Source organism: Pleurodeles waltl, chromosome 10 (genome assembly GCF_031143425.1).
Source record: "Pleurodeles waltl isolate 20211129_DDA chromosome 10, aPleWal1.hap1.20221129, whole genome shotgun sequence".
In the NCBI taxonomy this organism is placed as follows: domain Eukaryota; kingdom Metazoa; phylum Chordata; class Amphibia; order Caudata; family Salamandridae; genus Pleurodeles; species Pleurodeles waltl.
Window position 1 is genome coordinate 255,740,430 of NC_090449.1, and position 13,498 is coordinate 255,753,927.

Here is a 13,498-nt window from a genome sequence, read left to right on the forward strand (position 1 = left end):
GCTATAGATCTGCTTTTTACGTGCTTACTTTTTACCAAAGGCCAGTGTTTATCAGAGACTTTCATCTCATTGAGGGACTAAGGAGCCCAATTACATACTTTACAGTTCCACTCTGTAACAGTATCGCACGGCATCTTATGTAGGCAAGGCCTACCTTCAAGCGTGTGTAGAGTAATGGAAGAATATAAGGTTTGATCAGGAGATGGCTGCTGAGGGGCATAGTTACCGGCCCCTGGGCCTGGTCGGGCACGGACAGGCGCAGACGGGCTTGCTTAGGCGCATCTTCGTGCGCCATCGGCCGCATCGCAAAGAAATAAGTAGGTGCCAGGTTAGGGAAACCCCGGAACCCAGAACACAAGACCCAAGGTAGCTGAAACGCTAACCTTAGGGTCTGGAGACTGGTGAAGGCGGGCTCTAACAGACCCTAGCCTTCCCAGTTAAAAGTTTCTAAAAAGCAGTAAAAGTCACATTAACAACGCTCAAATAAAGATTTAAAAAGCGCAAACATGCTCCTAAGCAGACAATCCGGAACTTCAGGTTTGCACAACTTCAGGTTTACACAGTAAAAAATTAAAACGGCACTCGCGCTCTCTACCTCACCAAACATGGGCCACTTTTTAGGTATCTGCTTTACAAATGGGGACCACTTTTTTTTGGTTCCAAGGATTACTTTCTGTTCCAGCCCAACCATGTTTTCGTCTATGGGCAAGAGGGCACAGTATTGATCCTAGCAGATACCAACAGTCTTCTTAAATGTACATTTTCAGTGAATATACAAGTATAAACATTGGCATCCATGTGCCAGTCTCCTGAATGGACAAAGCATAGTTGCCAGCCTTACAAGTCTTACAAACCACAAGGCTCTATTGGTGAGCTGTTACAGCCCCAATGATGTCTGTGACTACAAAAGTGGGTTAGGGGCTCTCTTTCCATGCATTCATGAGGGCATACAGAACTCATGCTACACCACAGGCCATGCAGTTATGTAAAATGCAGCCTATGTATTCTTGAGCGCAATCGCCAAACCATCTAGTCACAAATAATAACAAATCTGCGACTTCATGCTAGTTCCTTAAACCCAACCAGCATTAGTGATGGACAAATGTGTATTCCAGCCCCCCATCTCTTTATTTATCCATTGATAATTTGGGAGGCTCTGTATCCCGGTGCCAGATTAAGACCTGTTGATCATGAGAACAGCTCTGCAACACTACAGCAGTCCTGTGACCTATTCAAACATAGAGGTGAAAGAACTCATATAGATGTGTGAGTCAGGTGGACCCTCAACCATAAGAGCAATTTCTTTGTATGCTTTCAAAGACCACACACATTGACTTTTTATGATAAACCAACAGCTCTGTGATAGTCCCTGAAGGAAATGTGATATGTGTTTTCTGATAGCAAATCATTAAGCTGCATTGTGTTGTGCTGGCATTACCGAACATGCACTAAAATTGATATTTACTTTAATTTGACAGGAGGTGCAGAAATGGATTACACCCTGGAGACTACCCGAAAGAAAGAGGATCTCTTGAGAGCCGTCCGGAGTCTGCAGGTGAAATCCGAAAACACCCTCCAAAAGGCTAGCCCACTTCTGAGCTACCACCAAGGACTTGGCATGGTGAAGGAATGTCATATCCATCAGCTGACTGAGAAGACCAAAACCATCTGCCATGACCTAGAGGATATCAAAAACCTCCTTTGCTTCAGACAAAATGAGTTGGTACAGAGAATCCCCAACCCCGATTGCACACTTTATGGGGGAGTAAATGGAATTCACTGCTCACTAGATGGAATTGTCTACGTGACTAGTGAGAATGGACCCTGGGTTCACCTTCTCAACCGGTCTGGTCAAAGCTTCCAGTCGTTGCAGTGTGTTGAGTGGAATAGAGGGAAGGAGTATTTCCTACCCGAAGATGTTACAGTGACCCGTTCTGGGTTAGTTGCTGTGACTGACATGGTCAATGGGGCTGTCCGCATCTTCAATCCCAATTCCAAATTTTTCAAAGGAAAGTGGATAAAGATTGGTACATTTGATTCCCCAACTGGAATTGCCGTAGACTCACAGGGAAGAATCCTTGTGGCAGATTATATCCTAGGAAAGGTCCACCTGTTTGCCACTGATCATGCCTTCAAGGTAGTGAGTACACACACAATCTCTGGACTCCAAGGACCACGTTACGTTAGTCTGGTGCCAGACGGGGGATTTGTAGTTAGTGAAGAATGCAGAGATGTAAAGCTCTTCAGTCCTAATCATAAACTGGTTGCCTCTATCGGCAACAAATACGGGCATCGGTTTGGCAATCCTGCTGGAGTGTGTGCCGACACTGAAGGGAATCTCATCGTAGCAGACGAACAGCAGAGGAAAGTACACCTTTTCCCACCAAGTGGCTCTCCTGTTTGCCTGGTGTCCGAAGGTTTAAAGAGGCCGACAGGAGTGGCCTGCTCTGCATTCGGCCAGCTACTAGTAGCAGACACTGGGGAAAACTGTATTAAGGTGTTTAGATACCGGGTGAAACCTGGCTCCATCCCAGAGAGCCCCAGGATGGGCAACGGGAATCCAACTCTGACACCAAGGGAAAAACCATCATAAGCAGTCACCGGAGCACAGGAAGATGGGATACGCTGGGTATTCGTGACCTTTGCAGTGCAGCTATTTTAAAAAAGCAATGGCAAAGCCAGGAGGTTCTAGGTTTAGCATTAAAGCCTGCCTAATTGACATTTGCCAATGCTGAGGAAAAATAGGAACATTGATTACTTTCGTACAGAATTCATACAGAAAATAAAAAATGTAATGTGACAAACAGCTGGTGATTGAGCGAACTTTTAAAATGTAAAATTCAAATGAAAGCGTGGAATAATACACCAAATAGCCACACCAGCAAAAGGTAAAAGAATAATCTGCTGGGTGGAGCTAAAATCCGTGCTACGGATACTTTAAAGGAATTAGTAACAATACTTCATGCACAGAGCTGTCCAGCCAGACCTAAAAAAGCAGGATCTGGTTTGAGGATCTTTTTGCGTTGCTGTGTTGCATGAAATTCTTAGGACAAAATTCCGAGTTTAAGGTAGCACACCTGAGATGAATTCTGCAGCAAAGAGTTGTGCGCTACACAATTACGCTCAAACATTAGGAGGTAGAAAGCAGCTAGAGAATGAGAATATTGTGATGGGTTTTGAGAGCTGTATTGTATTGTTATGCCATTTATATAGCGTTACCTTTCCTACTACTGGCGAGATGCTGAAGTGCGCTAGCTGACAGGCTTAACACTGGACAATGCTTGTTGACTCTTTGAGGTCCCATTGTTATATATAAATAGTATTATAAATGTCCTTATTTCGGGTGGGACTAGGCTGGAACCATTTGGCAAATGTTCATAGAACTAAAGTGCTCGTTTTAATTGCAAACCGGATCATCTTTACACTGGGACGAATGGTTGCAGCATCGAAAGGGTTAATCTGGGCAGGTACCGGCCTGTCCTTATCAGGGGGCTCAGTCTGCTTTGGTGACGCCATAGCAGGAAGAGCAGTGCACGAGGAATGAGAAGACACGCGGCAGAGAGACCTCTGTTACCCGATAATACGAATAGGAAAGAAAGCATCAGAAGTGTAAGTAATTCTACCCACAGACGCCATTGTTCAGAGCCAGGGCACATATTTTAAGCAGCTGCTGACTACGAGCCCTGGGTGTCGAGGGCTTACTGATTTACTATGGTCTCTATGTACGTTTCGTGGCTCGCTGGTCCCTTGATTCCCTTTCTAAGTGCCTGTTCGCTCGTAGTATCTGTCTTACATTTCGTGGCTGTGTCTCAGTACGTGTGCATGTGTCTCTCTCTTGTAGTATTCGTGTGCCCCTTTCCAAGTGTCTGCACCCCTGGTTCCCTCTTCAAGTGCTGGTGTCTCCTAGAGTCAATGTCTCCATGCCCCAGTGCCCTTGTCTCCCTGTCCAGGCCTCCCTGCCCCTCCGTCTCACTGCCCAAATGTGCTTATGTGTTATGCTGCAGCTACTGTGCCTTCCTGGTCTCTAGTGGGTATCTGGCTGGCAAGTTTCTGTGTCGTCACCATCACTGTTTGTGTCTCCCTATCCCAGTACCGAAGTCTATGTCTCCTGTCCAACCTTCCATATTCCCCTCTCAGTGTCCATGTGCTCCTGCATCCTTGTTGTAGTGGTCAGGACTGTTTCTCCGCCTCAGTTTGAGTCTCTCTGCTCGGCATATGATCTCCCTTTGCCTGTATGTAGGCGTGTACCATTGCCCTAGTGACCATGTATCTATGTCTATATCCTTACATGCGATGCGTGTACCGTTGCACCAGTAATCGTGTCTTCCTATCTGTGTTCCTCTTGCGTATCCCACTGCCCCTGGGACTACGTTTCCCAGCCTGCACTTCCTTGCAGGTATGTACCAAAGCCACAGTAACCATGTTCTCATCTTGCCCCAGTGACCATTCTTCCCTGACCCCGTCTCCTTGCGTGTACAATTACTACAGTGACCATGTTTCCCTGTCTCCTTGTATCTGTGGACAATTGCCATTGTGACCATGTTTCCCTGTCCCCGTGTCCCTCTATGTGTACAATTGCCAAAGTGACCATGTTTCCCTGTCTCCTTGTATGCATGGACAATTACCACAGTGACCATGTTTCCCTGTCTCCTTGTACGCGTGGACAATTGCCATTGTGACCATGTTTCCCTGTCCCTGTGTCCCTCTATGCTTGTACAGTTGCCACAGTGACCATGTTTCCCTGTCTCCTTGTACGCGTGGACAATTGCCATTGTGACCATGTTTTCCTGTCCCTGTGTCCCTCTATGCGTGTACAGTTGCCACAGTGAGCATGTTTCCGTCCCCTTGTCCCTGTATGTATGAGCAGTTGCTTTTGTGGCCGTGTTTCCATATCCTTGTGCCCCAGGAATACTTGTCAGAGGGTCTTTTAAGCTGGAATTACACTTCCTGCAAAGCCCAGGTATATAAGGACAAGTTTAAATCACCATACCCCTCTCTCTACTTGGTGACCCTCTCAGGTGAGAATATTCACATGCTTGGGGGGGTGATACTAATTAAGTAAATGAAGATGAACTCCTTTTGGGATGGTAATGAAGCAGTGTTTAATTTGTAGATGAATAAGTGTCAGTTCCCAGCGCTCTGCTCAGAAGTCTGCGGCTGTCAGAGCGCCAGATACCAAAGCTGCGTATTCTCACCTGCCCCTCATGCCTATCTAATCATTACCAGACACTCCCTGCCCCGTTATCTCACTCATGCAGGTTCCTGCTTTTATTCTCCCTATGTGACATTTTTTTCCATCTTTCTCTTCCTACGTCTTTCCACTTTGTGTGTTTTCCTTCTCTTGCTCTCTGTATAATTTCTGATACTGAAAAATAAATGCTGTTCTCCAAAAATGACTACCAGTGGCCCCAGGCAGCCACCAGCTCAAATTAAGCATTGTCAGGATCTGGGAAGGTTAATTATTTGGGGTTTAAGAGGTGGGAAGGCAAAAGCGGCTAAAAAGGAGGACAACACCCTTCGAATGTCGGTCAGCAGAGCAGAATATAACAGTCCATAGGAATTTGCAGGATAAAGGAGCAATGGTCAATAAAAGACACTTTAAACTCAAAATCATGAGGATAACACTTTGAAATGGAAAGTGTAACAAAACGACATCTCATTCAAATAGACTTACAGTGACAAGAAACTTAAGTTGTTATAACTATTAAAATTCCAGCATTCTAGTGCTCGTATAATTCTTGTCAACTCCTGGCTGAAAATACTCACTTTTAAGTCAAGAGGGTGGCTTGAGACAACTAGAGTTGTGCTTTAATAGTTCACGAATTCCACTGTCTAGTGCTTGAATAAAAGGGCCAGATAGGTCAAAATCAGAATGTTGAATCTTTTAATGAACGGTTGAGAAATTTTGCAGATTAAAAAAAATTGTTTGGATTTTTAGGGTGCGGGTATAAAAACAGCTGGTAACTTTATGTTCTATGAGATATTCAGCCACATCTCATAAGATAGAAGGCTAAAACCGAATACACTCCACCTTTGGTTACACTTCAAGCATATATGTGAAGTGGGTTGTAGGCTTTGGGATTGTTGTCATCTGGATGGGTTTGTACCAGTGTGTTAGACCTGTCAACCTTAGGGTGATCTTCTCCCAAACGTTTTGCCTACATACCTCAATTATTGTGCTGAATTTCGTTTTTGTTGGCTTTAGGACACTGTGCACTTTACCATTTCAAACCAAGATTAACAAGCAAGACATAGCCAATAGGTCTCACCTTTGGGACCTACTGGCTTTGGCAATTCCTTTTGGTGGGCCCACACACTACAACCTACACGAAACAGTACAACGAGGGCTCTAACGTTATGACAACATCAGTGCTGATACAGGGATCTCGCGCTGTGCCATCAGTGGCTTCCTGCTAACAGTCTGTGTTTGGGACCCAGACACAGAACCTTAACGAACAGATGCGTTTTTTTTAAAATTTATGCAGGAAATGGCTCAAGCAGTGTATACAGGCCAGAAAGTGTGAAAACTGCTAGATAATTCGAGAACCAAGCTATTTATTTGTGAAGGATAAGCGTAAGCCCGAAGACAAAAGTATCATCATAATAAAAAAATATTTTATTTGAAGAAACAAACATCAGTAATATTCTTCTTTTGTATCTTTTCCAACATACCGTTCTTGTAAATTAAGCAACACATGTGAACACTGAATTTTACAGCATGTAAGCATTTATCAACCCTCAACAATGCATGTCTTTTGAAGAAGCTCACAATTATGTCTTCTAGACTTACCAACTATGCTGCCGAATGTTATCCGCCCTGCTGTTTATTCGGCAACCCTTGTTTGAGGATGGGCAACGACTCATATTAAATATTTTGTCCTCTGTGGTCTGGTGATCATGAAACAGAAGATCTAAGCGTGGCAATATACCCGCGAACCAACCTCTGCTGCTGGGTGGCTTCACAGGAAACGGAGATTCTTTTCAGGGCATTACAGCTAATATTCATCTCTTTATAGTGCATTCGTAAAATTACCTATAGGTAAGACATCACCAGAAGAGATCCTGTCTGGGCCATGGCACATTTTCAATCGAAATACTGTAAATTTCTTAATAATATTACCCAGAACCACTGTGAGAACAACTTTCCAAGTGGATTCTTGTGTGTCTTGGTATAACCCCCACGAGTGTGCTAAACTGCATAAGCCACAGTTTAAGTGCACAGTGATATTTCACAAATACATATACAGAGTTCACTTTCTATGCAGATGTTCATATATATTTTTTCCACAGAAATGACTGCTTGGCGTGTGTGAGCTCTATTTCATGGAGGAGCAGATAATATCAGTCTACAAAGGGACTGTGAGCTGCGTGGCTTAAAATGACCCAGTTTTTCAGATTTCAATAAGCGCGTGCTGCCACCATCTGAGTAGTGTGAAGATACAACTGAACCCTACTTCATAAGAATTATTCAAACAGCCCACCAGTAGACACAATACAAGTCATACACTAGCAGTGTGGCACTTGGGAAATGATAATTTGTGATTAACTAACCACACGTACACTGAGTGGCTTATCAGTGATGCGGTGCTGATTAATGGGCCAAACATGTGCTCTGCTCTTGTATTCAGGGGTCCACACCCCTGAGCAAATGTTTAATAAAAATGAATTTAATAAAATATCTAGGTTGCTTCATAAATCTACATGTTCTGTAAAAAAAATGTAATTATCCCTTTGGTGCCATGTAGTGTGGTGACAAATTATGTCAGTAATCTCATTACCTAAGAGCTCTGAAAACAGCCCCGCTCATTATGCCAGGGCTAATACTATAGTAGGGCTTAAATACTAGCAATTGCAAGCCCTACCATAGAAATTTCCTTATTTAACATATTTCCGCAGATCTACAAACTGGGGCTGGAGGAAGCAGTAAGCAATAGTTCCAGGGTGGAATGCCTTTGAGTCTGTGCAAACTACTAAAATGCATGTCATAAGGATTTTCACCAGCTCCTCTCCTCTTTTCCCATTCTCAGAAAGTTTGGAAATTTACTCCTGACAAGGGCAGAAGTATAAGATCTTCCAGGATTGGGAAAAAAAGTAGTTGGAGGGAAAGTGAACTTGTAAACGCTCTATAGATTTTCGCATGACCTAATCTACACATTTGTATCTGCTAGTGCTTATATACAGTTTACAAATATTTTCTAGGATTACGATTTCCTAGTCTACGTTGTAAATTCTTGTGAATTCATGAAAGCCCCAAATGCAAAGAGAAATACCATGGGTGCACTTTTGTGACTTTGTTTAAGAATTGGGCCCCAAATTAGGTGTGGCCTTAACCAAGACATTTGGTTTTTATTAAAATTCTATTTCTCTCTCTATCCATCTATTGCCTGGCTTTACTATCAGTGATAACATTCTGCTCTTTCACAAGGAGCATATTGGCACAGAAAGTATTTTTGTTCAGTGCCAGGAACTACTGTAGCAACGTATGCTTTTTTGAGACCAAAAATGTTTCTTCTGGTTTTTGCCAATGTTTGTTACAATGGTGTGGGCCTGGCAGCTCCCACAACAATAAAGTGTTACAAAAGCCATTTCAAAACAAGACACACATTGACAAAACCAAAAGACTGACCACCAATGTTGAATTGGTTGGCTTTACCAGTGCTACTTTATTTTCATGTTTCCCATTACCTTGTTGAAAATTGTTACACTGATTTTTCATACTGAATATTTGTTGGAAATACTAGCATGGATCAACACAGTTTACTAAATGATGCTTCAAAGAAATAGTACCTAAAGGTTCACAGAAATTTAGCAAAAACGTTTTTTTTCCAACTTGCATTTTTTCATGAACATTTTATTTTGAAAGCAAATAATCATCTTGCTTACAAGCTTCTGCAAACATTTGCATCTAATCAGAGAGCATTCTGGGAGAATTATAGGATACTCATATTGTTAAACGTTTCATACATATGCACATGTTGTTTTTACTGGAACCACTGTGAGTGGTGCAGTGTGACCTTACAAGGTTTATTTTGAGTACTCACCCTAATAATAAATGCTTTGGAGCCATAAATACAAGTTTGGACTGCATTGACTTATGGACGTGATGTTGTAATAACAGGAAATCCATGGTTTGTTGGTTCTGACTTCTTTATTGAAGAAGAGTTTACGCAGATGACATGTAGATAAGAATAGAGCCCAAGAGAAAGCTCCTCATCCCAACGGCTCTCTGGTCTCAACCTCTCGTTTCCTCCAGCCTCAGCTAGAATTCTAGAACCCACTTATGTCATAGCTCATGCAACCCACATATTGAACAAAAGACTAAGACACATACTAGACAACAGACTAAACCACATATCTTCCCCCTTTAAAACAAAAAAAAACTTATATTACACAACAATAAACTAGACACCAAACAACATATAAACATTTTTATGTTAATACAATCACTATAATCATCCCAATTCTACCACTTCAATCAATAAATCTTTTAGACACTCTTCTAACATGGACACTTCTTTCTGGATTTTCAAAGAATTTCTGTTTTGAGTGAACTCATTTTTGGAATGACCATGTTCCTTCTGCCCAGAATTCCAATCATCCATTTTCCTAAAATCACCACTCACTTTAGCCAATCAAGATATATTCCACCCTTGACCATTATAAATCTGAACTGGATTTCCACACACTCTTTTCACTTGAATTGGATCTATGATTTTAGATAAACCTTTCCTCAACAGCAAAGGATCCTTAAAGGGAACCCAGTCACCAACTTGCATCCCTACATCATTCTTGCATTTTCTCTTATCTTCTAAGGCTTCTTCAACTTTAAACCAACTGACTTGGTCACCTGCCAATCTTGCTTTTTCAGACAACATCTGTACATCAACACTCACACCAACCACCCCAGACACCCAATCAGGGCACAAACAAGATCTCACATTCCTTCCTCTCATTAATTCAAAAGGTATTTGTCCTGAATATGGAGTGGTGTGAAATTCCCAAATGATGTCTCTGACTGCACCATTACAATCTATCTTAGCTTTAAATGCACTCTGTACACATTCTATCAATACTTTATTGAAACGTTCCACTTTTCAATCGAACTTTGGACAATAAAGAGGAGTACGTACGTGTCCAATTCCATATTTCTTAAAGAATTCTTGCACAGGTGCTAAACAAACTGAACACCATCATCAGATAGAATTTCAGCAGGAATACCTTCCTTGTAAAATATTTCCTTGAAAGATTTTAGAACACTTGCAGTATCGGGCTCAGCCACTCTTTTTATTTCCGCCCACCTGTACAACTGATCTATCATAACAATATCTTATTTGCATTGGTAAAACATGAAATGGACCCAAAAATTCAATAGACACTTTTTGCCACACATTAGCTGGATACAAAGCAATTCTGGGTTCCGGAACAGATTAACTAAATGTTTGTCACTGTAATGATATTTGTGTTTTGACCACTGACTCCACAATGCACTTAACCTAGCAGCACATTGTCACATTAGTGACCACCAACTTCATTTTACCTATTGACATTGTTTTAGCAGTAGCCACCGCTACATTAAAAGCTGCAAGTAATTTTCCATGCTCACGTTATACAATGTGCTCATGTTTTTATTTTGCGTGCTCTTTTCTCACCAAGGGCTTAGGCTGGTAAGAATGTACCAGGACGGCAGGGAACGGTTTTGGTTTGCTTAAGGGCACCTCGGGATTTTGACCAAGTCCCGACGTGTTCTTTTCAAAACTGGCCTAAAGTAATCAGCATTTTTTTAATAATAAACTTATGAGGAGGGAGTTTCTAGAATTCTCCTCTCTTGTTTGTTCAAAGTATAAGAGGCCGAGACCAGACGGACTGTGGTATGAGTGATTCAGATCTCAGACATGCTCAGGACGCTGGAGTGTTTCATCCTTCCCGTGAGGATAATTGATCTCTCTCTCTCTCTACATGATCGATTCTGGGATCTGGCGATCTGATGCTTATAGGAGGGAGATGAAGCAGATGTGCCCTTGCCTCATGGTGATGCATATTTTTTAATTCTTGTTATCTACTTTGCATTGTATTGTAATATATATATATATATATATACATATATATATATAAATATATATATATATATATACATACATATAGATACATATATTTTCTGTGTATATTGCAGTGGAGAATCATTTGTACCCGTTTTTCTTTCACTGCTGTGACCATTTTTAAACGTGTGCTTTCAGCATGCTAATCTCCTTTACGAACCTTGCAAAGTGAATTAATAAATGTCTTCTTTAGACTAAGAAGCGCATTCCAGAGATTATTGTCAGTGCATGAGCTCAGTCATTAGTGAAGCAAAACAGTCACTCATGCAGCATTGCTCACACTTCCGTACCAATTGATCAATTTCTCTGTCCATGCATGGCCACTAATATTTCGTTCTTACTCTTCTTTTAGTAGCTGTAATGCTTAAGTGACCAGCATGTGCAGTTTTCATAATCCTTTTTCTGTAACATACAGGTGGAATCAATTTCTCTCCTATGACCAACACATGCATTTTCAATGGATAGTTCATTAGCAATCTTCCAATATGGTTGTAAAGATAATTTCAAATTTCTTTCCTTTGGCCAACCCTGCAACACAAATGTTATTACTTCCTGTAAATCAACATCCTTGCGCATTGCATCACACCACTCCTGTACACTTTCGCACATCACTTGATCTTCAACCACTGCAATCATACATTCTTCAATTTCTTCATCTTCCCTTGAATTCTTTTCACTGGTGATAGATAACCTTGATAAACAATCTGCTTTACAATTCTTGCCCCCAAGTATATACATCATTTCAAAGTTGAATTCCAGTAGCTTTACAGACAATCCAGCCAGCCTTGCAGTAGATTTCTCTATCTTTGTTCCTTTAAGAATTTCCACTAAAGGTTGATGATCTGTTTCAAGACAAAATGATCTTCCCCACAAATAAGTTTTAAATTTCTCAATTTCCCATGTGCAGGCCAGCATTTCTTTTTTGATCACCGAATACTGTGTTTCCACCTCAGATAGTCAACGAGAGGCAAATCCGATGATGTTCTCTTTGATTCCATCCTTTTGGGAAAGTACAGCTCCAATCCTGTATGCACTAGCATCCACAGTTACAAATGTTTTGCATCCTGCCACATATGATTGTAACACAGGAGCAGATACCATGTGTGTTTTGATGAGATTAAAATACTGTTGACTTAGAGATGTCCAAATAAAGGAATTCAGTTAAATCCGAATAATTTTGTACAAGTTTGGAATAAAACTTGCACATCCCCAAGAAAGATCTGAGTTGATCCTTATTTTTGGGATGTGGAGCTTTAACAGTTGCCTCCACCAAGTCTGGTTTAGGTTTGACACCCTCAGCTGAGAGAACATATCCAAGATATTTTACCTCCTTGACCGAAAGAACACATTTGTTTTTACTAAACGAAACTCCATTTTCACACAAAGTATTCAGCACCAATCTTAATGTATAATTATGTTCCTCTAATGTGTTAGCAAACACCAAAATATCATTTTTGAATGCCACAAGATTTTTTATTCCCTTTAGCATTTTAGTCATGACCTTTTGGAAAACTGATGATGCAGAGGCAAGGCCAAATGGCATTCTACAAACTGAAAGGTTAGGTGTGACAAAAGAGGTTAAATGGTGTGACTCAGAATCCAGCACCACCTGATGATAAGCTGCTTTCAAATCCAGTATTGTATACCATTTGGCCTGACCCACAACTGTAATCAAATCTTCTATTTGGGGAAGTAAAAACTTTCCACCCATATTGCATTATTTACACTTCTCAAATCAATACAAAATCGCAACTCTCCACAGCTTTTCTTCGTAAGAACTATTGGAGACAACAACAAAGTGGCATTGACTGGTTCAATTATTCCATCATGTTGCATTTTTAACAAAATATTTGTCAAATCATCCCTTACACTGAGCGGAAAATTGCAAAGATTGTGCTTTATAGGAATATTCCCATCTTTAACCTTAATGACATGTTTGAAATTTTTTATTTCACCCACCTCATCACTGAATACATTAGTAAACTCAGGAATCCACTGGACATTTTAATTATACACCACTGCATTAGACACCGATCTCCCAATGTCAAGAGAATTTTCTATTGAGACAGGTAGTTCCTTACCATGTCTTAAGACAATTCCAAAATCAGCCTGGTACCACTAACCAAGTACATTTATATCTTTCTTTGTCATATAAACCTTCCCTTTGATTATTTTATTAGAGAAACCAATGTTGGCTCAAAAGTATCCTTGCAAAGGAATTCTGCTTCCTTCAAATGCAGTGGTTATCACATCAGGAGGTAACAATACTTGATTTGACCATTTTCCATTGTATTTAGTGATGTCAATAATTTTTATTCTAGCCCCTGTATCGACAAGTAAGGGTATATTGATGTCATTAATTGTAAATTCCACCAACGGATCTTTGTAACACTTAGCATTAT

General features: G+C 41.0%; 1 protein-coding gene across 2 annotated transcripts in view; it reads left to right on the plus strand.

The window, feature by feature from the left end:
• The window catches only part of NHLRC4 (NHL repeat containing 4), a 77,871-nt gene extending 74,477 nt beyond the window's left edge, over positions 1-3,394 (plus strand). For both annotated transcript variants that reach the window (XM_069210367.1, XM_069210366.1), the window contains exon 2: positions 1,479-3,394. In XM_069210367.1, coding sequence (XP_069066468.1) covers positions 1,490-2,593 — 1,104 coding nt within the window. In that variant the 5' untranslated portion in view covers positions 1,479-1,489 and the 3' untranslated portion in view covers positions 2,594-3,394. The remainder of the gene's footprint in view (positions 1-1,478) is intronic.
• Positions 3,395-13,498: the final 10,104 nt, after the last annotated feature.